Source organism: Hirundo rustica, chromosome 1, assembly GCF_015227805.2.
Source record: "Hirundo rustica isolate bHirRus1 chromosome 1, bHirRus1.pri.v3, whole genome shotgun sequence".
NCBI lineage: Eukaryota > Metazoa > Chordata > Aves > Passeriformes > Hirundinidae > Hirundo > Hirundo rustica.
The window spans coordinates 108,473,676-108,498,106 of NC_053450.1; the positions used below are offsets into that span (position 1 = coordinate 108,473,676).

The 24,431-nt window shown below is 40.3% G+C and overlaps 1 protein-coding gene across 7 annotated transcripts in view; it reads left to right on the top strand.

The window, feature by feature from the left end:
* The window catches only part of ELMO1 (engulfment and cell motility 1), a 306,304-nt gene that overhangs the window by 267,754 nt on the left and 14,119 nt on the right, over positions 1-24,431 (top strand). For all 7 annotated transcript variants that reach the window (XM_040060448.2, XM_040060440.2, XM_040060465.2 and 4 more), the window contains 3 exons: positions 8,601-8,764; positions 14,404-14,516; positions 22,943-23,050. In XM_040060448.2, coding sequence (XP_039916382.1) covers positions 8,601-8,764; positions 14,404-14,516; positions 22,943-23,050 — 385 coding nt within the window. The remainder of the gene's footprint in view (positions 1-8,600; positions 8,765-14,403; positions 14,517-22,942; positions 23,051-24,431) is intronic.

The following is a 24,431-nucleotide window of genomic DNA, read 5'->3' on the forward strand; positions in this document are numbered from 1 at the left end:
ACTATTTGAGTGGTGCACTAACTTTTAGACTTGCTGAAAGAATAGCAAGTATTACATAAGTACTACATAAGTATTAGCAAAGCTTGGCAAAATTGCAGAGCTTTTGCATATAGCGTGTTTAATCGCTGAACATTTTTCACAGGCAAATCTCCTCCGTGAATAATAATCATGGGGAAATTTGGCTGAATTTGCTACTGAAAACAAGTGGAATGCATGGACACATTAGATCGATTTTGCAGGTCTATCAGGTTTGGGAGAAGGTTAGCAAGGAGGAGAGGTATGAAGCTGGAAGGTAGAAAAGCTGTTCCCATATTGCCTGGTGCTTTGTGCTGGTGTATTTGTTGGTGACTTAGATGACTAAGGAACTCCATTTCTCTTGGTATTAGAAAGGCATGAACCTGGTGCTCCCCTTCGCTTTAGAAATTAGGCTGAAGAGTCCCTGTAGATTAGTGGAGACAAGGAGAAGGACAACACAGGAAGGGAGGGTGGCTGGCTTGCCCCACATGCAATCCCATGTGGTGGCCATTGATAACTGGGACGGGAAGGACCTCAACACACTGGTTTCAGCTGGTGAAAGAGCTTGGAGACCTTTCCAGCAATGCAGCTGGCTACACCTTTATTTGTTTTTGTCTCAGCTAAAGGAAATAGGAAGATATGAAGCTGTAATGTTGCTTTTACAGTTTTATCCATTTATCAGATGTACTGAGCAATGATTCCAGACCCTTCTGTTCGACTTTTTAAAAAAGTTTCTCTGCCACTTTTTCTGTTTCTCTACCCTTTCTTTATTCATCATTAATATCTAGGACTTGAGTTCTTTGATTTTTATGTTTTCCTAGGGGAAAACAGCTATCCGTTAGAATCCTGTCCTTGTTTTCCTCCTGTAGAACCAGCACTTTGCCAGTATATTAAGTTAATTTTCATTTAGCGTATGCCATTTAAAGTAATTAAGGGAAGCAGCACCCAAATGTATGTTCCTAATCATGGGTAACTCTCATATTGTTTTTCATTAGAATTTACAAGCATATTATTTGACATGTTACTTATTACAATAGTATATGACTAAGGATACAAATATCTCCTCATTTCCCCCCTCCCCTCACTTAACATTTTGTTTGAGAAGATCGGTACATTTTGTCTGTGAAAGGCCCTGGATTAAATGCCACCCACAAATTATTTTGTGCATGTTTTAGTTTGCCAAAGGAGGTTGTCAGACATTGGTGGAAATAATGTAATATTGCCTGACCTAAGACTTCAATTAACTAACAAGAAAGTTTACAAAAACTGTCATATTAACTTTGCACATTATTTTACTGTGGTAGAAACGTTGTCACACAGCACTTACTTATTGCTTTGTCTACCTCAAGGCACACAGCACAAACAGGAAAATAATTTTATTCCTTATTTCTGATGCAAATAGTTTTCTGCAAATATTTAATGTGAGGAAGAGGTTTCCTGTCTGTCATTCCTGTTTCAGCCCAGTATTACCCAAGCAAATGGTATTTGACCTGTGTGTTTAGATTAGCATTGTTTTGAATGGAACCTTTGCATTTGTGGGTGGCATCTGATTTTAGTCCTGAAAGAAGAGTGTGAACTTCTTCCACATTGTCTTTTATCAAAATGAAGAAATTATGGAGAGTGTTTGCATGTATTTTGATGATGATTCTAAACCCCCTTGCATTTCAAGTTTGTAGAGGATTGCTGTTCACTTCCCTTTCTGTTACTATTAATTTTATCTTCAACTTCCTCAGGCCAGTCCTTAAGGAAAATTTCCTTTCAGTCAGATGCTTCCTGAGCCCTAATTTTAGAAATATATAATTTCCCCCATATTTTACCCTCTGTTTTCTATTTCCATTTAACTGAACTTCTAATAAAATCTCATTTCTTCTGTTCCTTTAGCCTTCATTTTCTGTTGAAATACAACATCTCTCATAGCCTCTTTTTTTTTTTTTTTTTTTTCCCTTCTTCAGACTTGTCCTCATTTTTAATTATTTTGTTGCATGTCATCCTCCAGAGGCATTCCTCCTCATGCTAATACTCCCCACTGGAACCTTTGTTCCTCTCTGGTCACTCTTCCATATTTAAAACACCCTTCCTAATACCTTGCTTTCTTTTTCCTTTGTGTACTCCAATCTGTTCCCATTCCTTGTAAAAATCATCTTCTTCCCCATTCCTTTAACCATATTACCTTCAGTGGAATTTTGTGACAGTTCTTTGTCTTTTTCTCAGTTAAGTTCAAGATGGTTTTTGCTCCCAGCCAAAGCCTCTGCCAATGTTACTGGGTTTAACTGAGAAAATAAAGTGATGTTAAAAGAGAACTGGAGTCCTCCATGGGTATCCAGTGGTTTTCCATCAGAATCTGTGTATCCAGGGGAAAAACAATCAGTGCAGCTAACAGAACTCTGGGAGATTTTGGAAAGTGCCAGGTCAAGCTGTGGTTAAAGAACCTTCCTGCAGAGGTGGAATAGCCCAGGGATGTAATATGATGGAGTTTAGCAATAAGTAGTCTATTTCCTCTGAACACGATTTGCAAGGTGCTCACATGCAATAGCTCAGTAAGCTGGGAATGTTTTGCAGGAAACTGAACTTTTTTACATCAGCTTCTTCAGATGGAGGCACTCCTCAGACCCCTTCCTTGTTTTTTCTCAGCCTCCCTTTCACACCCCATTTCACAGTGCTCGCTAGTCTTGTGCTTATGACCCTGATGCTTTTATTCCATTTTTCTTACAAGAATGTAAAGAATCTTCTATCTCCTCTTCCATGGTCTTGGATTAAGAGTAGTCTCAGCCCATCTGTTCCTAGGAACTGTGTGGTTTCAGTCTGTTTTCCCACACCTGGGATTCATTAGTGAAGGGAAAATAAAAATCAGAAAAATCAAGTTCACTGAAACATGGAGCAGTTGTGATCACAGTCTTCAGCCTTTTCTTTCTTTACTACTTGACCTTCTGTATCCCGGAATCCAGTGCAAGGTCAGGCTCTCCAAGTTCTCTTCCCTCTTTTCCTCACCAGAGGGCAGGCAATTATTTGGGTCCTGAGGCTCTGAACAAGATTTCACTTTGATGTATTGCTGCACCATTAGGTTTTCTGACTCCTGCTATAGACCTGTTAAACACTTTGTGTGGAGATGTGCTGTCACATCTCCTATCTCTCAGCACCATCATCACATCTGCTAGGTGTGCTCATTTGTTCTGCAAAATGATAGTCACTGCTGAATTGGATGCTGATTCTGATACTGATCCTGCGTGAAGACAGGCTGCTCAGCTTGGTCAAAACCGCTGCATTGTTTCAGGTCTCTTTTCCGCCGACTGAAAAATATCTTGGTTCATACTAGAAAATTACAATCATGAGCAAAAAGGAAGGAAGGAAGGAAGGAAGGAAGGAAGGAAGGAAGGAAGGAAGGAAGGAAGGAAGGAAGGAAGGAAGGAAGGAAGGCAGGCAAACCCACAGCAACACAGACTTTTTTGTGATGGGTTTTAATTCTGCAGAAAAATGAAGAGATAAAATGTATCAGAGCTTATATCTGCTAAATCCTCTGACAGTTGCTTTCTCATCCTGCTTCCTGAAAATGAATCAACTTAATTATTCCTGTGGCTATGTACATCCAGATGGCTTAGAGTTGCCTCTTTATTGCTGGCTACAGTAACTGTCCTTGTGTTCTGGAATAGCTAAGATTGAAAACTGGGGGGTTTTGTAATTCCAGAGTACACAGACTGTAATAGAAGTAATGGTCTGGAATTTTGGAATCTCTTGTCAATGGTTAGATTGTGCCAGCACTGAGTTTAAATTTGCTTGTGTAGGAGGGCATGTTTAGATTAATATTCTAAAGTAATGTGGAGTGAATGTTTGGTACAGGCTGTGACTGAGAGACTAGTGTAGTGAATTCACAGACTGCAATATGTGGAAATTGGGGCCGGGGGTGGGGGGAATCACCATTAAATTATCTTCCAAGGACCTTGAAGCCTCTCAGGATGACTCTTCTGAGTACTCTGAAAACATAACCATTGATCTAGTTATAACAATTTATCCTTTGGAACAGTCTAAAAAACGTCTCAAATTACCTGGTGCACACATTAAACATGTAAAGTTTTCATTAAAGGAGTTGACAGGCTGATGGTAAACTGAAATAGTTTCCTTTCCCTTCAGAATTAAATTTTCTTTACAGCCTCCTTTGTCAGTAAGCACTGTTCATTAAGTGTGATTAGGCTATTTCATTCTACGACCTTGTTTTTGCCTGCCTTTTGGATTTAACGAAAGGAAATTTCTTTGTGACACTGAAATGATCAAGCTGGATCTCAATCACCAAATGATGTTTCTACCTGCATTCCTTAATTTGTATTAACCAAGCTACTTTTTTCAGGAACATTTAGATAGGAAGGAAGATAGGTATGAATTTTTTACAACCAATTTGCAAAAATATGTCTTTCCTCCAGTTCTTTGTTTGTTGGCTGGATGATTTTTAAATGGTCACGTGAAAAAGCCAGTGAGTGAGGGCCTAAAACTTCTCACATCTCAGGTTCTTCAAGTCTGGTTGTAGAGAGGAGTCTCAGATGAAGGTCAGTTCAGTGGCTGCTCTTGTATCATATGCTGCAGCGAGGTAGGGGAATCACGCCTTGGAGTACTTGATAATGTTGAGCCAAATCAGGAAAGCACTGAACTAAGCACATCATTGCAATGTGGTTTATTTATATCTAAGTCTTGTCTGTGCAGAAGGAAGGTGAACTGCCAAGATTAATAGCAGTCGGTCAGCATTACGTGCTGACACACCCAGCCCCCTGAGTCACCCATCCAAGCAGCAATTGGTGTATCAAGTGCCTCAAAATACAAAAGGTACAGCTTAGAGGCTTCTCTGATAGCATCTAGACTTGTTCTTTCTGCTGAAATTGCACATCAAAGGGCATGCTTGTCCAAGTGAAACATCGATATTGTGGGGAAATTATGAGAAGGGTTCATCTCCTGTCTGGTGCTCCACAGAGCAGAGACTCATAGCATGATTTGGGGCCTTAAAGATCATCTAGTTCAAGCCCTACCAGCAGGGACACGGACATTTTCCATTAAACCAGGTTACTCAAAGCCCCACCCAGCCTGGCCTTGGACACTTCCAGGGGTGGGGCATCCCCAGCTTCTCTGAGGGGCCTGTTACTCTCACAATAAGGGCTTCTTCCTCATACCTAATCTAAACCTACCCTTTTTCAGTGCAAAGCTACTACCCCTTGGGTAACACCCCAGATGGGTTGTTGTGAACATCTGGGCCTTCTGGCTGTTCTGGGGGAGGTTTCGGAAAAGATTGATGCTGTGAGTTTGTAGAAGGAATGTGTGGTGAGTGGAAGGCTCAGATTTAATTTCCAGAATCCTGCAGGCTAATGGTAGGTGTCTGAGAGGGCTGCCTGGCTTCTCTAGTCAGTACCAAGAGCAAACTTTGCATCAGTGAGTAGAGTAGAGAGGTTTGTGCTTTCTGTAGCTACAAGCAAGCTGCTGAAATAAGGTCAGTGAGAAGCTTGCTGTAGAGTTTGGCCGTGATAAACTGCTCCTTTTGGTATTAACAATTTCTCACTCTTTATTTTGATGCCTTGTTGTAGAGCCGAAGTTCAGACCTCTGTTCCATCCAGAAAGAATTTATTTGCACAGGCAAAAGTTATCATGACAAGAGAGAGAGAGGAGAGAGGGCAAATGTTGGAAAGCCAAAGTAGTCAGAATATGATATTACAAAGATGAGGTCAAATAAACAAAACACAAATTAGACTAAAACAGATTAATGAAAAACACGTAATGGCAGGATACTAGCTATTGAAATATGTTAAATGGATACAAAATATGGGGAAGAAGGTCCTATGTGTTTAATTGAAAAAGAAATTTTGGTTTCTTCCTACTGTCCTTCTCTTCATGTCTTCAGCAAATTTACCTGTCTTAGTTGCAACACAGAACTTGGATTCTCTTACCCATACAAGAAGTTGTCAGATAAAAAGCACATGATTTAAAGCAAATGTGTCCTCTGAAACACTCCTTTCTCAGTTAGAGTAGCACAGCATAATGTAATTAAAACAATTGTCTACAGTGCCTATGTACGATCACATTGAGTGGAGAATACCTTTAATTTCATTGTAAGGTCAGGAGGAAAGGTTGATGCTGTCTCTCAGAGAGCAGTAATCAAAGGCTGGCAACTGAGCATTGGAAACTGAACAGATTAGGAGTCCTTGGCAGTGATACCCAAATGCTCAGGAGACTCGCTACAATCAGCAGCTTTGACACTTTGGCCAGCTAGTTAAATAGTGTTGGCTATAAACGTGACAAGGCAAGTGATCGTCCCCTTACATGCTGGCCATGGGGCATACGCTTCCTGCCTTCTCTCTCGGGAGCAAGGGCAGCCTCTTGACCAAGGGGCTCTTTCATGGTACCCTGTGAATGACCTTCCACACAACAGCAAAGAAGAGGAATTTTCATTGTTTGCATGTTAACTCTAAAAACTAATTACAGAGAAGCGTGTTGCAAATAAGCATAAGTTACAGAGCTCCAAATCTACTGGATTTGAACCTCCTTTGCAGAGTGTAGCCAAGAATGAGCACTGCTTCATGTGGATGGTTTAGAGATCAGACTGGAAAGATCCCCGTGCCTGCAATTCCCTAAAATACAGTATTTATTAATTTGTTTGTCCATTTGTTTTATGAGAAAAAGTGCTCATAAGAGACAGCTTCCCTATTGTGAGTCCCTGAATTTAGGAAACTAAATCTGTATATAAACAACAAAAAATCAGATCTGTATAGATATTTGAATTAACTCATGAAACTGAAATTACATGCATGCATAAGTGGTTGCAGCAGTATATTTATATTTAAAATTAGTTAGCAGGTAGTCATTGTCAAGAAGGCAGAAAGAGGAAGTCAGAACATATTCTTAAAACATCCAACTTGGAACTAGAATTATTTGTTTCACTCTTTCCTGCTGTTCCTTTGAGGATGTTTCCTTTGTGGACACATTCTTCGTTACATAAGCCCTTTTAGTTGTTAAACCAAGAGCCAGTGAAATCAGTAGGATTATGCCACTCACCTTGTTGGGCATGATCCATCAACATTCAGGTTGTTTTATAGTGGTTTGCTGTTTCTGAGGTGTGACAGCACCTTTCTTACTTGGACTGGTGTGGACTAGTGAGTGCACTGTGAATGCAGGCGAGGAGGTGTTAATTCCTCTGAGCAGTCAGGTGCCAGTCAGGCGTTCATCTTTCAGTAGGGAAGTAGCTAATTCTCACTGGTAGACCATCTATGTAATATTTCAGTTCTTTAGTTGCTTAGTTTCACCTGCTGGGCACAGCTAAAATGAGTGCTTAGTTTGCATCTTAGAAAGAAGGTACATCTCAGGAAGCAAAAATAGAAAACAGCGCAGGCAATGAGTTAGAAGATTGAGGCAGCACGCACAGCACATGTGAAACAATTAAATATTTATATGAAAAGAGAAGGTTTTGGAATTATTAGGGAACCTCTGAGGGGCTGAGCTACTGTTTTAAGACACATAGTGAAGATGAAACAATAAAGGAAAACAGCAGCACAGAAAAAGCTTTGCCTTCTGTTTATGTAACTGTTGATTTCTGTCATTACCATTTTGATACCAGGGGGCTGTTACCATTTCCTACTGGTTTTTAGCTTTGGCATTTGGGTGAGATGGACCTTTCTGAGTATGATAAATTGTTCTTTCAGCCAATTTAAGCACATCATCAGATAAATATTTCTAAGTGTGCGACTTGCACCATCACCAAGGAAATGAGTCTAGGATTATGGAGAGAGAGAGAAAGTAATCTCTCATGTATTTACCTGAACTAAATCCAAGAAATTCTCCTTAGTTAACTGTGTCTCAGCAGTTTTGTCCTGAAAAAATAATTATTATGCAGAATAAATGGCTGTTGCCTAGCCATCCTTCATTCTCATTTTTTGGTTTGCATTGTTTATGGCCTTTATTAAAAGCAATCCTGTAATTTCCTTGGTGAAGTGATCTCTCCCTTTTCCTGACTAACCGTCTCCTTTAGCGGGTTCTCTTTCTTTCACTGTGTATGGCCACAACGTGACTGCAGCATAAGGCTCTCATGGAACCTCAGAGCCATTGAAGTTGGAAGCAACCTTTGGAAGTCATCTTGTCAGCCTTCCCTAAAGCAGGGCAACACAGAGCTGGTAGCCTGGGACCATGTCCAGACAATTTTTAGCGTGTCCAAGGATGTAGAATCCATCACCTCCCTGGGCAGCCTGTGCAAGTGCTTGGTCACCCTCCCAGTGAAAAAGGGTTTCCTGCTGTTTATAAAGTATTTCCCATGTTCCAGTGTGTGTGCCCATTGCCTCCGGGTTTAAGGGATAAAAGGAAGCAATGGGCTAGTCATCAGCTCCCCCCATCCTCAAAAAAACCCAGTTTTGTCACAGTGCAGATTAGCTTTTGATGTAGGCTGTGATGTCCTGTCAGAAGCTGGCTTATTTTCTGGTTATGTTGCTGAAAAGTTGTCTAAGAGACCACATAGTACTAATCATCCTCTATACCTAGAAACCTTAGTGTGACCCAGAATAAGATTTGAAACAAAAACACTGAAAGTGTTAACACACAGCTTCTTTTTCTCTCCTTGTTAACTGCAGGTAATGCAGGTAGTGAAAGAACAGATAATGAGAGCACTCACTACCAAGCCTAGCTCTCTGGATCAATTCAAAAGCAAACTTCAGAATCTCAGTTACACAGAAATACTGAAAATACGCCAGTCTGAAAGAATGAACCAGGAAGATTTCCAGTCTCGTCCAATTCTGTAAGTATTGTCTTCTCTTCTCACTCATTTTTTTCATGGAGGGATTAGTAAGAGAGAGTGACATTTGTGATTTCTTCTGGGGAATCCCAGGGAGAAAAGCTGTCCAGGGAGCTGTGCTCAAAAGGAGTAGTGAGGCATCTGCTTAAAGTACACCATGTTTTCTTCTGCTGGGAATCGTAACTTTTTACTTGAGTTCAGTGAAACCAGATTTGGAAAATCCCAGCAGGAATTCACATGGCTTATTTATATGAAGCAGTGCTTTGACATTTCCTAGTTCTGCATGATTGCGAGCCTGATTTTGGTGCTGGTAGTGGCTTTCAAAAAAAATATCCAACTAATCAAACACCACAACTTTGTCTTTCGTTCACGGCCTCTCTGCATAAGACAGGGAGAAGCCCAGAAGAAGGGGAGCCAATACACACTGACTTTCCAAAAGAGTTGTCCTTTTATATAACATTATAAATTGGTGCTAATGACAAGCATTCATTTACTTATTTGTAAATGGCAACGTTCTGGCAGCTAGCCAATCCTTTCCTTGTTGTTTACTGCAAAGTATGGAAGGCTAATATTGCCTCCATAGCTCCTTCTCATTTCTCAGAATACTCTTTGTTCTGTTATATGAAGAATGGAGGCTGCACTTGGCTCTGGACCAGGTCCAGGCTTGTGGCTGAACTGATGGCACAGGACAGATGCAGACTCTGTGTTGTGCCAATGTTGTACTGAGAATAGCAGGAACCTTTTGAGATCAGCCGAGAGATGGTGAGGACTCAACAAGCATCAGCTGAAATGTCATGAAATCCTGACTGTTGCAAGTGGAGTGGCTCATGATAATCTAAATCTCCTTTTCCAAGGTAAAGGTATAGAAATGGATTCGGACCAGAGCATTCCAAGATTCAGAAGCATTTATTTTGATTTGTTTCTAAGGATATCTAAGTACAAGCTCTGGGGACACATTCCTCCAGAGGCAGCAGGGCAACAGTGGAAGCATAAGCAAAATAGAATTACGAATTAAATTTTAACCATACTGTTGTGGATCAAAGGGGGACTGCTTCTTTTATGTTTCTAGTGTGTTAGAAAACACGACCTAATGCCCAGTTAAAACTGATGTCACTCACAGTAATGCATCAATTAAAAATCTACAAATGGTTCCAGTTAGCTTTGTATCATTACACTGCTCAGAAAGCCCCTGCAAATCCCCTTTAACATTTAGCAGTTCAAAGCTGCTCAGAACTGCAAAGCTTGTAACCAAAGCTTCTCATCTTCCCTGCTTTCCCTGTGACTCAATATTTAAGTATGATACAGGTCAATTATTTATATTCTGTAGCACCATCACCTAGCACTAAAAGACTTGCCAATGCCCTGTGCAAGCTCTTCACTTCCAGTGTCACTCTGGCTAGTTGCTGCCACAGTCTCCCTCCCCATCATGGAACAAGTGAAACAGCCAACACAAATAGTTAAAAGCAACTAAGTGTTACCAGAGAATCATTTAAAATTCAGGATAAAGGCTAAGCCTAAAGGCTATAAAGGCTAAGTAAATCGATAAGGTGTTTAAGCAATCACAACTGCATTTGCAGTGATTTAACTCCATACATTTGCATTTTGATTACATCCATGATCACTTGTTCTTGACTATGAAAAGAAACAGTCCTTTCATTTTGCACTTTGATTTGATTCCCTGTACTCAACTCTCTCAAATTGCGTAGATGGCGCAGTTGATAGAAGTACAGAATCATGGCCCCATTGTAGGGAGACTGTGAGTGAAAAGAGAAATCGCGGCTGTGCTGTATATTTAGCAGATATGCTAAAAGAGATTGTGCACAATGGTGACTGTAACATCAACAGATCTTGTTTAACAAATTCTTCTTGAGAATATGGCAGTCAGGGAATGTTCTTTCGTACCTTGAACATGATAGAAGTCTTTCTATTCATTGTATGAAGCACTGTAGTTTTAGGCGTTCAAGCTGCTGGATAAGACAAGCTTCAGTGAAGATGTGCTTGAATATAAACTGGAAAGTTTTGCCTTAGATCCTCATAACTACGACAACCTTGTTCTTAAAGGATTAGTTGTTTCTTTTATATGAGCATTGTTGTATCATATGAAGCAAAGCTTTATCAATACCTACTTTTGATTAAGAAAAATAAAAAGTCCTTCAGAATCGATTCAGGGATTTGGGATCATTATTGGTTATCCAAACTGCCATTAGATAATGAAATTATAAGGTATCCCAGTTTCATTTTGAATGGCTGTAGAAGTTATCTGGGAATACTGTGGGCCTATAGAGGACCAGAGATCTCCTTGACAAATTAAATGGCAACAGAGATGGGTTAATGCTAGATAAAAATTTTGCATGCAACTGGGGACTTACTGGTTAAAGGAGAGTTAATGGCAACTAGGGATCCATTATTAAATAACATCTGTATGAAAATCAACAACATACGGGGAAAGAGAGGAAGGTGTCTGGATGCTTTTCTTCTTTTAATCTTACATATTTCTCTGTAATGTTAAAAAGAGTCATTACTGCCTGCTCTGAATGCATCATCAGGAGAGGGAGCATAGCCAGATGCCAGAAAGATAAAAGGACAATACACGTGAAACCAGTTCTGGGATTACTCTCTCCATTGTGTTGTAATAATTTAAATGTCTGTAATACGCTCCATCCTGGAAAGAAAACCACTATCGAGTGAGTCTTAGCTATAAGATGGAAAGGTAGAAGCTGGAGACAGTTTTAACTTCTGCTGAAGAAGAAGTTGTGTAATGTGAAAAACTTGAAAATAATTTCTAATGATTTTCAGATATTTTGAAAACAAGTGCTGTTAGTATTACCTCCAGTGTTAAGACCAGTGAGATCACAAAATTGGCAATCACATATTAATGTGTGTTTCCCTGAACCCCACTGCCTCACCAGCACACTAACTTTTTACATTCTTATGTGACAGCAACACAAGTAGGAAGCTAATGGCAGCTTTTAAAGTCACTGTCTCCTTAGACTTAGTCTGTTCTCTCTCTTCACAAAGCCCCAACTGTTAAGCAAATGTCATCTGAGGGACAATCAATAAATATTCACACAATGTATTTGCATTTATGATCTTCCTTTAGCTCATTGTTCCTGATGGATTTTAAAATTAGGCAGGATGATGTATTTCTTGCACAAAGATTTTTCTCCTAACCCTCCTGTCTTTAGACACCGATCCTGAGGAACAGAACTCTGTTGCCTTCAGATGACTTTCAGAAGGAAATATAGAGTTTCAAAGAAGCACATCTTTTGTTTGCGTGCTGTGGTTAGATTGTTCTGACCCATTTCCGTCACCTCAAAATGGTGCAACAGAAACCCTGACAGTGAGGAGCACTGAGTGGTAGGATCACCTTGCAAAAATATATCTGGAGGCATGATGTTAGAAAAATGGCTGAGAACCATACAAGTCAGAGTAACCATGTGTTGACATGAGCTGCTGAGGTCAGTAAGTGCAGTAAGTCACCATGACAAGGGCTTGATGGTCCTACAGGCTTTCACTAAGTCCATAGTTACCAGAGACTGTTTCTCCATGGAATAATGGGTTGTCTCCACAACCTCTGTGTGATCAAGTTCAAGGACCATCAAACAGGAGAGAGTAGCACACTGAGCTTAACTGAGCTTCGTGAGAGCAAAAATGTATGTGTGCAGAGGGCCTCCAGAACATAACCAAAGAGCCAAGAGGTCCCTTCTTTCTTACCTCCCCTCCTCCCATGCAGATCTGCCTTAGGCACCGAAGTATCTTAGAGAGCATTACCTGTTTCACTTTGGATTGGTTAAAAAATCCATCTCTCTTCCTCTGATTTGTAAAAGGCAGGTGGGGCATTAGAGACCAGAAGACAGAATGTCATGAGCAAACATTCAGATGTTAATGTGCTGGATGACCCATTCATTTCAGGGTTTTTCTTGGTAGTGTCTTGCAAACACAGTGTTATGATATCTTTAGCACCTACTTCATGATAATCATCCAGTTTCGGGGTTAAACTACCTAAATATCAAACTGATGTTTATACCACTCTTGAATGTTTGAAATTAGTCCAGCTGGAGGTATAGTCAGTGGCCTGAACTGCTGAGTAATCCACACTTGGGTTTTAACACTGTTATTCTCAGCCCCTGCTCTCAGGTTTTACCTGAGGAATAGGGAAGCTCATCAGCTCAGTAAAGGCAAGACATTTATTCGAGCACAAAATTATTCTAGTCGCAGTATTTAACCATTCAACATATTTATATCTTAGATCCCAATGAGAAAACTACAGTGCTTGAAAATTCAAGTCCTAAAGGACTAAGAATACATTTCCAAAAGATGTCCTTTTTCTATAGTTACAATGCTTCCTTGGGCTTTTGACCAGCTAGATTTTCACAGCTTGTAAATATGCAATGGGTTATGCACCCAACCATTTTGTTGACACCTAGGGGAAAGAGGGCATTTTATTTTAAAGGCCTGATCTTTGTAGCAGAGGATTTGCAATGATTTCAGTGGGGGTCTGGGAGATCAAAGGCATAGGATCCAAGTTAGTGTGGAAATCAGCAGAGAATGGGCTTCCTAAGTTTTCAAGAAGAGAAAATTTTTTGTTGTCTCTATGGGATACCACAGCTTAGCTTCCTTTTGATGATGATTGCTGGAACATACTGCCAGACAGAATGATTTTTGGTATTACCCAATTTGCACAGCAACACAAAATTATGGTTCTGACAAACTTCATATTTTATAAATCCTCTACACATTCAGTTATTTTTTTTTTTTTAATCTTACTAGGCTTGCTGTCGAGTTGATGTTTAAACCTGTCTTATGTATTCTTAATGAATCTAAGTGAGGAAATAACTGATGAATTCAGACATCTGTGAATCCATGTGATGGTGTATGAAATTAAACTTTAAATATTATGTGCATATGTTTTCTGCCTAGTTCTTGACATGTTGAACTCTTATCAAAGTAAGATGGAGAAAATGAGTTTTCTGAAGGATATATAAGATTATTTCTACATGTTTTGTGGGTCTCTGCACTCCTGGGCAAAGGTGAAGTTAGATCCTTGGATGATCCCTAATCATGAGTTAGTCTTCCACAAATTCCAATAATAAAGTAATCAAATTATATGAAATTAAGAACAAGAATATAGTGTTGATCATTAATTTCACTCATTGGCATTGCTCCCTGCTTTTTGTTGTTGTTTCAAAATGTTCTAGCCTTCTTGTGTTGCCCTAAATAATAATGCTAGAGAAGTATACTGGCATAGGATCGTGCAACAAAAGGTGATGGACCCTCAAATAGGCTATACAGGGCTCCTATGATGAAAGAGCATTATTTGCGGTGGAAAAATCTTGTTGATGCATTATAGCAAGTGTTATTTTTAGAGTGAGTAAAGTAACATAAAAACAAGCAACTTGCTTGAGTCATACACTGATGTTGTAGCAGGGAGATGTCTACAACAAAGACATCCTGAGTCCTATTCTATGTTAAAAGAAGAAGGGTTTTTTTTTTCTGGGGCAGACTAGATTCTGACCTGGGCTTGTCTGTGACTGATGGCCTCTTCAAACACCTTTCAGAAATATCTTGTGAGACTCTGTTTCAGAGGGAGGAGGATGATCTTTGATTGAATTTAACAACTGCTTACTTTCTCTCTTCCCAAGGGAACTAAAGGAGAAGATTCAGCCAGAGATCTTAGAACTGATCAAGCAACAGCGTCTCAATCGACTTGTGGAGGGCACCTGCTTTAGGAAACTCAACAGTCGACGTCGACAAGGTACAGCTCAGACTCTCTAGTCTGGCTTTATTTTGTCACTTTGGTCTAAAAGTTGAGCTGAGGAATACTATTTTCACTGGCAGGATCCTTGGTTGTAGTGCTGTCTTGACTGCTTTTACCAGAAGGTATCTGAAAGCATCTCCAAGTTACTGATTTTCCAGGATTTCCTTTTTTCCTGAAACTGGTTTCAGCCTTATCACACAGATGATCTGGAACAAGTTCAGCTTTTGACAAAACCTCAAGCATCAGTTTCACTTTCTCTGCCTGAATGTCCAGACTTTTTGTTCATCTTTGCAGGAATAGCACAAGAAACTTGAATTTGAATCTCCCAGTCTTTGATCACCTTTATGTAAGCAACAAGTTCTGCACCCCTCCCTCTAGTACTGCCTGTCGTTTGGTTTAGTCTTACATTGCCATATATGATGATTATGTTATGATGTTTAAAGACGCTTTTTGAAAGCACTTGTATCAGTAAATTGTGTACCTTCACACGAATGATTGATATGAGAAGATTATTTTCCCAAATCTGTAAGTCATTGCTCATTGTATGCAGAAAAACTCCCTATGGTTCTTTTCCACTCAGAGAGGCATGCTTCTTTCTCCAGATAGCGTAATGGGGACATAGTGTTAATTCAGCAGGTTAATTAAAGTCATATCCCAAAATTTCCCTTTAAACCCCTCATTTTGTGAGGATTCAGATTACCATTTGTTTTCCTCTGTAAATACAGAACAAATTAGAAAGTTTCAAAAGCTAAGAGTATGAACTGACAAAGAACAATATTTGAAACCTTCAGATTAATTGGGGGAAAGTGCGTTCTTCACAGGGAGAAGTATCCCTGCAATGCCTCCTTCCTTAGAAACAAGGAGGCGATTTTCCTTAATGTGTGGAGGTTATTTATAACCTCCCTGTCATGCATACAAGCACCTATAAAGCCCACTGCACAGAAAGATGGTCAATATTCCACTCTGAATTTCTGTACAGACTGGATAGAGAGCCATAATTCATGTTTTTCCTTCATCAGCATACTCATGGAGTGAAAGTAGGTAAAGTAATGTGTAGTTTGTCTGGCTACCAATAGTGAGGGTTGTTTATTTTATTCCTCTCGAAGCCTTAATCCAAATGACTTAAATTCTAGGGAAGGAGCAGGATTTGTAGCAAATATTCTTCTTTTGGCTGACCTCCAAGAGGAAGGTAGACTGTTTATTTTATCTTAAATTGTTGTTAGTTCATGATTTATAGGATCAAGAGCCTTAGGGAGTATAAATTCATTCAACTTGTAAGAGTACAGTTGAAGCATAAAATAAAATAAAAAAAAAATAAAAAATCAATGTAATCTTCTCATCCTCAGTTGAGAGAATTGCTTCCTTTCATGCCTTGGAGTGAATTCTATAGGCCACCACATTAATTGCTTTGATGTCATATTTATACAGGGCCAGAAATAATTCATGATTTTTGGGAAACAAATAAAACATGTGATCATGCCTCAGAGAACATTATCTTCACGGAAATAGATTGTTTTTCACAGATGGAAGCCTATTTAGGAGGTCACGTTTCCACATGCCCTTAACAGTTGTGTATGCTTTATGACAGACTTCCTGTACTCCCTGAGACAGAAGGGTAAACTACCATTTGTGAGGGAGGCAGTAGACACAAAACCATTACAGGATGACAATGTATGAGGCCACCAGGACTGAATTCAGTATGGCCAAGCGTGTCCTGCGGGGCCTCAGGAGCAGCATCACAGCTGGGCAAGGGAGGGGATTGCCCCACGCTGCTCTGAGCTGTGGCGGCCTCACCTCAAGTCCTGTGTGCAGTTTGGGCACCACAATATAAAAAAGACATGAAGCTGTTAGAAAGCATCCAAAGGAGGCAACAAAGATGGTGAAGGGCCTTGAGGGGAAACCATGTGGGGAGCAGTTGGGGTCACTTGTTCTGTTCAGCCTGGAGGAGACTAAGGGGAGACCTCACTGCAGTCTGCAGCTTCCTTACAAGGGGAAACGGGGAGGCAGACACTGGTCTCGTCTCTGCGGTGCCCAGTGGCAGCACCTGAGGGAACGGCCTGAAGTTGTGTCAGGAGGTTTCATTTGGATATTAGAAAAAGGTTTTTCAACCAGAGGATGGTTGACACTGGAACAGGCTCCCCAGGGAAGTGTCACAACACCAGCCTGAAAGAGTTTGAGAAGCATTTAGGCAATGCTCTCAGGCACTTGGTTGTGACATTTGGAGATGGTCCTGTGCAGGGCCAGGAGTTGGACCCCATGATCCTATCGATCTTTTCCAACAACTCAGCATATTCTGTGAGTCTGTGACCTAAAACTGTGTGATTTAAAGAAGCACGCTTGGCATATAAACCATTCCACTGGGATCCTTTTTTTAGGTGGGTACAGTGCCTGGCACAGTCCAAATAGCAAATACTGGCAACTGACAGAGAGTGGAAGCTCTCTTGAAATCTGTATTTATCCTTCAGGGTCTCCTGTACTCCAAAGCAGCACAAACTGTAAAATCAGGGCTGTCAGGATGTCAAGAATTAGAAGATGAAGTAAAATGAATGGAGGACCCAAGGTTTAGCTAGTGATACTAGACATTATGACAGTCAGTCTTTCAGATGATTCCTCTGAATGTCCTGATAAAAATAGTAGAAGTCCCAAATTCTGAATGTGTCTTGTGTTAGCTTTTTCCCACATCCCCACCTCCTCTCTTGCAACCCACCTGTCTGTACAAGTGCCCAGTGGTACCTCAGGGGGTTCAGGAGCCCTTGTCACCTGCCTGATGCTCTGCTCCAGCTGAATCCACTTGTCAAGGAGCATTACCAAGGCTCTAAAATCCAGGTTGACATGGAACTGAAAGAGAAAGGAGTACTGCTCTGAGGCATCACGATTTGCCTGTTATGTGACAATAACTCTTACAACCTACTTGGAAGAGTAGCATGATCAGGTAGGTGTTATGCTAAAGTATGTAAATGATTTTTTTACGTTTCCCATGATTCTTTTGTTCCCTTAAAACAATTCTGGAACAAATGTCACAAATCTGCAGATTGTACAAGAAGAACCTGAACGTGACCTACACAGAGGCTGAAAGCATTAAATTGCCCATTTAAAGATAATTAACAGGCATTAGCCCATGATAAAGACTCCAGAGCAAACTTCTGTTAAGATTATTGTTTGAACATGTGGTAGGACACACATGGTTAGGCACAGTAAGTTGAAAAAATTGGCTTACAAAAAAATGAGAAGGGAGTTTACAGCATCTTATGGCCTTTTGAGAAGAGATTAAACGCTTTCATATAAACTTAGCATTGGAAAGCCTCCAATCCAACAGGTGATTCACTGGGGGGATGCTGAAGATTAAGCTGTGAGGTATCTATATTCAGATCTCTGCTTTTTGTGTTTCAGCACAGGATTATCATAGCAGGATCTCTCTGTAGCTGAAATTCAGAAATATCGTTGTTGTCCCAGCAGGATCCTTTGCACTTCCAAAAAATACATGGCCTTTCCCTTGCAAGTTTTTCATAGGAGAACTGCAGCACTAACTCCTGGGTTTTTATTAAGTATCTTAATCAGTTGGAAATTAAATAGCAAAATCTAGCCTATCCTTCTGATCACTGTTCAACAGCAGATCATCATGCTCTGCGAATCCCCACTTTGTTCCTGGACCATGAACATCTGCTGACAGATAGACCGCTTCAGCTTTCCCCCTCCTTAGATAATTCCTAAAAGAAAAGGGAGAAGACTAAAGCAAAAACCTGCCAAGCACTCTACACCCCCGGTAGTTATTATTTCCAGTAGAGCTAAGTAGCAGATAAAGGCATTTTATTCAGGATAATAGATACTTCTAATGCTGTCATCCAGTACATTTGTAGTATATGTTGCTGGGTGCACTCTTGAAAATAAATTCCCTTTTTACCCTTAGATTGTAGAGAAATTGCATGCCATTGAAGTGGTTTTGCAGTCAACATAAGGTTTCTCAAACAGTAATTTCTTGAAGGAAGGGAAGCCCTGGTGATACGCACCATTAAATTAAAAAACACAAGGCATCATGGAAAAAACCTGGAAAGAGAATGCTTAACTTGAAACAAAAAATCTAGTGAAGACAGGTTTCCGTCTTGTTAGGATTAGTAACCCACAGTTCTGAACAGCAACACACACTTGACTTTTGTCTGTCAATGCTCTTTTCTACTGTTACTTCATCCTACTCTCCATAGTCCCACAAAGAACCTAATATTCTGTGAGCACATGACTCACTGAGAGGAGCCAGTTAACCAAATATGCCTCCAACAATGCCGTGGGTCAATTATTTGCCAATTATTTAGAGAGCTTTCTGGCTTCATCTAGGCAGTTAAGACCGGTTGGAGTGAAAAATTCAATACAATTTTAATAGAGACAGAAAAAGAAAAAAAGAAAAAATATGCTTGCCCACAGGCACATGTAGATATAAAATCTACACAAATACATGTTTTCACAGATATATTTAAAAGCAAGTTCCTGTTGCTAGATCTGTGAGGGTGTTTTTTTCTTTGAACAAAAAATTTCTATAGTAACCTCGAATGTATCTTGGGAAAAAATACATATTCTCAGACTTCTGTCCATGCATATCTGAGCAATTTTCTCCCCAGATTCTAACAATAGAGCACTTCTGTACTAACCACAGCAGTCCTTTACCTGGAATAGTATTCTTAGAGGCATATGAGTCATTTGCCATTAATGTACTTGGAAACACACTGTGTGAATGGCCAAGCACTCTGTAGCCCATCAGCAAAATGTTCTGTGCTCTGCTATTTGTTCATAATTTTGAATATTACTTTTGTAGCCAAATTGAAAGTGATTTTGTAATTTGGGATTTTTTTAACCTCATCTATAATCTTCAACAATGTGCTGTGATATATTTAACCCCCTGACTGTTCTAGAGACTCTCTGAAAAATCAGAACAACTTGCTTGAAAACTTTTCAGATTAAAAATCAGAATTGCTAATTCTGTTTCCCAAAGAAGAATTTCTAGCACCCTAACGTGATTGTATTAGTGGTCAGTGAGCTGAAAGACATAAGGAATTGCTGGAAAGTGTAAATAATGTAGTGTCTGAAGATTGTGATGATACATCAAGTCTACACCATCTCTAAAGTCTGTGGTTAGTGACTGCTGTCCTACAACAACTTGCTCTGAACAGGAGGTAGGTGTAGTAACTTTGGATACAAAACAGACCGCAGAAGGGACCTAATCTTTGGGGGAAATTCTTAAGCCTGAGCCTAAAACCAAAACAAGCCCCATTCCTTCCCCAACACACAGTTACCTTGTTCCAGCTAGGCCCATGGATATGCCAGATGTGGAATACAGGGACTAATAGGGAAGGTCAGTCCCATCTTTAAAGCCTTTTGTAACACTTCAAATCTGCAGACCATTTGGTTTAAGAGTTTTGGAGGGTTTGGATAGTAGTTCTTCTTTGTTTTATAAATGCCAATTTTGAGTTACAGTAGAAAAGAGCTTTTTTTCTTCTGCCCTTTTTTTTTTTTTTTTTTTTTTAAATTTATCAATTTAGAGATCAAAGTAAATGCTGACTACTTCCCATGTGCTGTTATATAATTAGGACTTCTTCACCTTTTCTCTCAGTGGAAACAATTTCATATAATTTTTGTTTTGACTGCAGCTTGCACTGCAGTAAAATAGCTGCATCCAGTTTCAAACTGTTCCCCCCCCAAGGCACTGAAATCTCATGTGAGTGAGATATATTCTGATACACTGTTTATAGCATCATGTACAGCTGAAGCAAAAACCAGAATGGGTAGGGCTGAGGTGGCTGTAGAAACAAGGGTCCCTTCTCCTAGCACCATGCTATCACCCTGCTTAGCCTGGCTGGTGCAGTCATTTAGTGGCGGGGGTTGAGGAAACCTCCCTAGTTCCATTTGTAGCTTTCATTTAAGGGCTTTCCCCTTGACAGCAAGGCTGTGGCAGAGCAGTGTTATTAGTGAGCCCACAGGAGAGTTGTGCTGGACATGCTTCAAGCTACAGTCCATGGCCATTAGTTTTTAATTAACCTTGGGTTATGGGGAATTGCTGAAAAGGCTCCTCAAATATTCAGAGCTTAGGCTTCCTCCCATTAAGCCACCCCTTCCCAAAACAAAATAAGGTATTTTCATGAAGGGGTGTTCCTCTCTTTTATTATTGAAGTGTGGCATTGATAGAAACAAGGTTACCAAAATATTAACCCCAGGAGATAAAAGAGCCAAACCCTTGCTAACACCAACCCCATGTGTGATAAATTGAAAGTAGTCTATTGAAAGGTGAGATTTTTGGGGTTTGTTTGTTTGTTTGTTTGGGTTTTTTCAGTTAAAACATCTTTTTTTTGGCCAAGGTCACTGAGAAGGAAGTGAAACCATGTCGGTTTTTATTAAGGAAAATATTACTGTTTTAATTTTAGAGTTGGAAAGTTGTATTACTTTGTACAGCCCAATAAACAATGAGGCTGCAGTTAAAGCTAGGTATGAGAGCCTGCTGCTGCAGTTACTGGAGGCTTTTCTTCAGGCATAATGGTCAAACATCAGAATCAATGGGAGTATATTCTTAAAGCATCAGGCTTTGCTGTGGTTTTGGTAGAGTTCCCTGTAAAAAGGTATGAATCTAGAAACTTTTCACATACATCCTTCTGAGATATGCAAACTACCTAATGAGTTGCTTGTGTGTGTGCTCTTCAGATGAGAGTCTACTGAATGAGGGCTCCTACTTGCTCTAGCTCCAATTCCCTGCAAAAGTTTTTGCGAGTGGGGTCTTCTTCTCGGTCCCATACTGTGCCACACTGTATATTCTTCTTGCAGTCCAGGGATGCTGATATTTCAGTAGCTCTTCTTGTACGCATCACAGGAGCATCATCTCAGACTCTCTACTATAAACCTTTCAGTGTTGTGCATGCCTGTGAAGCTGATAACCAGAATTACTCTCACAGCCATTTTGAGCCTTTGCCAGAGTTTTGTAAGGTTTTTGAAACCTTTCTGTAAAAGGGGCTGCGCACGCAGAAAGTAGTTTGAAGTGAGTAGGGTTTTTCCCCCAAACCTTTTTACCCACTGTGACAAAGAAATTTAAAAGGGTCTGTGAAAGTCCATTTTTACTGTTCAATTGCCTCTCTTTTACTGCATTGCATTTTAAATGACTGGCCAGGGGCCTGGACTGTCCTTCAGGAAGCAGCTGGGTCCATGAAGCCAATGTTTTACTCACAGAGCCAAGAAGCCCTTCCTCTGCTAACACTCCAAATGAGCTCACATATGCTGGTTCTACAGCTCCTCCAATGTTTTATCCAAACTGAGGCTCCCAGCAACTGCAGCACCACAGGGCTGTGTCAGTGCTAGCGTTTTCCCCTAAATTGTCCCTCAGGCTGCTGCTTGGCGCAGCATCAGCACTGCCAGTATGAGAGAAGCCCAGAGCCAGAGAATCCCTCTGCCCCCCTCCACTGGCATTTTGACATCCAGCCTTGCTCTGAGCTTTTGGAGATTTAGTTTGAATGTTAACGAGATTGTATTTTTGACAGCTTAACATTATGTGATCTACTTATTAGATAGAACATACTCTGAGGAGGAAGGGTAACCTCTTTCTTGCCATTTCAGAAAGGGAATTGGCAAGCACCATCCTTGCACACTAGGCAGCGTGGTGGCCTGGCTCTGCAAAGGTGATGTTCACAGCAGCAGATTTTAACAAATGTTGTCAGGGGGATTTATGTCCTGCAAAGCACGAGTTGTCAGAAGATGTAAATGTACATCTCTTAGGAAGGACTAAAATGCAAACTGGGGTGTGAACTGCATGGTCACACATATTGTTGTGACCATGCAAAGCACTGAGTTTTCTGCAGGACAAGAGACTTAACGCCTGCTTTTTAAGTCCTTGCATGTTTATTAGGTCCAGTCTCTTCATAAACACGGGGGTGTTCTCCTATGTCTATAAAAAAAGACATGAGTCATAATTTTCATAAAATATGGGATATTTCAAATTTATCAGATTTTGGGTGTCCCACACAAGACAGCTGGTAGGGCTTGATTTTCACAAAGTGGGTGCTAAAAATGAATCTTTTATGGGTAAATTAAAGTTATCCACTCAAAGTAGTTACTTTGCCAGTCTTCTGACCATGAGGGTGTATAATATCTGGTTAAACTAAGTCAATTTTTTCTTGCTAGTATTGGTTTTTTGGTGGGTTTTTTTTTTTTTTTTTTTTTTGAGCCAGTGACTAGGTCAATTAAAAAAACCCTTTTAGATTAATGCCAGCTTCATTTAATCAAGTAAAATTACTGAGCAAAATCTCTACCCTTCTTAGATACACAGCACACTTTTCTTCTGAAAGAAAGGGCCGCCTTTCCCTGTAGCACCTTGTTGGATTAAGCTTTCTTCTCTGCTGTCGGTAAGGCTGATGAAAACATGTCAGTGACCTTGCTTAATTTGTTTATTTCAACAGACAAATTTTGGTATTGTCGACTTTCACCTAATCACAAGGTCTTGCACTACGGAGACTTGGAAGAAAGTCCACAGGGAGAAGTCCCTCATGATTCCTTGCAAGATAAATGTAAGTCATGCACAAAGATTGTGACACTTCTGCTTCTTTTATGCTAGTTCTTCTTTATAACTTGTAGTAGGTTTCTCTTAACATGGGACATTTTGAACAGCTCTCTTTATGAAGATAAAGACATTAAAGAATGCAGGGGACATTTCCTCCTGCATTCAAATGCCATTCTCCTGGGTTTGGCAAGTGTGTGTGGGGACTGCGTTGAGCTTTTTGATGAGTTTATAATTCCATTCAGTTCGGAAGCCTCATGTCTTTCCTAGGGAGGAACACAGTTTGTTTTCATTGCTCATCTAATTGCGGATGTCAAATAAAAATACTTGGGCATATTCAGAAGCACTGCCTGCCCATGGAAACAGGCAGTCTCTAGTGACTGGAGGAGGAGTATGTGGCAGAGGGGTTTTTTTTGTTATTGTGATGAGTGAACTTAAAGGTGACAGGTCACTGTGAACAGTATTGAGAGGACCTCACTGTTTCTGTGTAGCCAACTGGGACAGGACATGTCTCTGTGGAAGCTCCTACCAGGGGATTTATTGGGATTTTTCTTCCGGTTAAAAGTAATTTTGGAGCTCTTCAGAACCATCATACTCTAGTGATTTCTCCTTTGTACTTCAACATGAGTTGTAGGAGTTTAACCTGTAATCCAAGGAAGGTTTTTTATGATAGTGGAAATAATGAGTATAGTTCTGTCACTGGTAGGTGACTTCAAGAAATCCAGCATTGAATAAGGAATAATTCTTTTTGTTCTTTTCTGAAAATCCTTTGCATTATCAAATAAGACATGCTTATACAGGTATTTCAGCTGGTAGTTCCACTTCTTTCATGGAATGGCAGAAAGACTAATTTTTCAGAAGTCTGAATTTTTTCCAGCCTGAAAACTGGGGAATGATGTGAAATTTCCTCCCCTAACCCGTCTCCAGGCAGCCCATTTTAAACTGTCCAAGTGCTCCCAGATGCAGTCTAAGAGGGAAAGAAGAAAAGCCTGTGTGAGTCTGGAGCCCTGACAGTTTGCAGTCATGTTCTCTTGTTTTCCTTGCCTTACAGAATGCCTCAAGGATGTTCCACAGTCTCACTGCAGTCTTGGCAGAATGTAGGACAGGGACTCACATTGCTGTGTCAGCACAGAAAGAGACTCTTTTTGTGGACGAGGTTTAGAGACATAGCCACAGAATAGTCACAGTAGTGTCAGAATGGCAGAAGAACAAAAGTCACACTTGAACTGCAGACACAGTTACAAGACCAGCAGTTCCCAGATTTGTTTGCTTGGAGCACGCTTCCACACACAAATCCCTGACCCTAACTTTGACCGACAACTGGCACTTGCATTTTCCATAGGCTCTTGAGCCTGCTCAGGAATGTCAGGATCCCATAGGGGCAGAAGGCT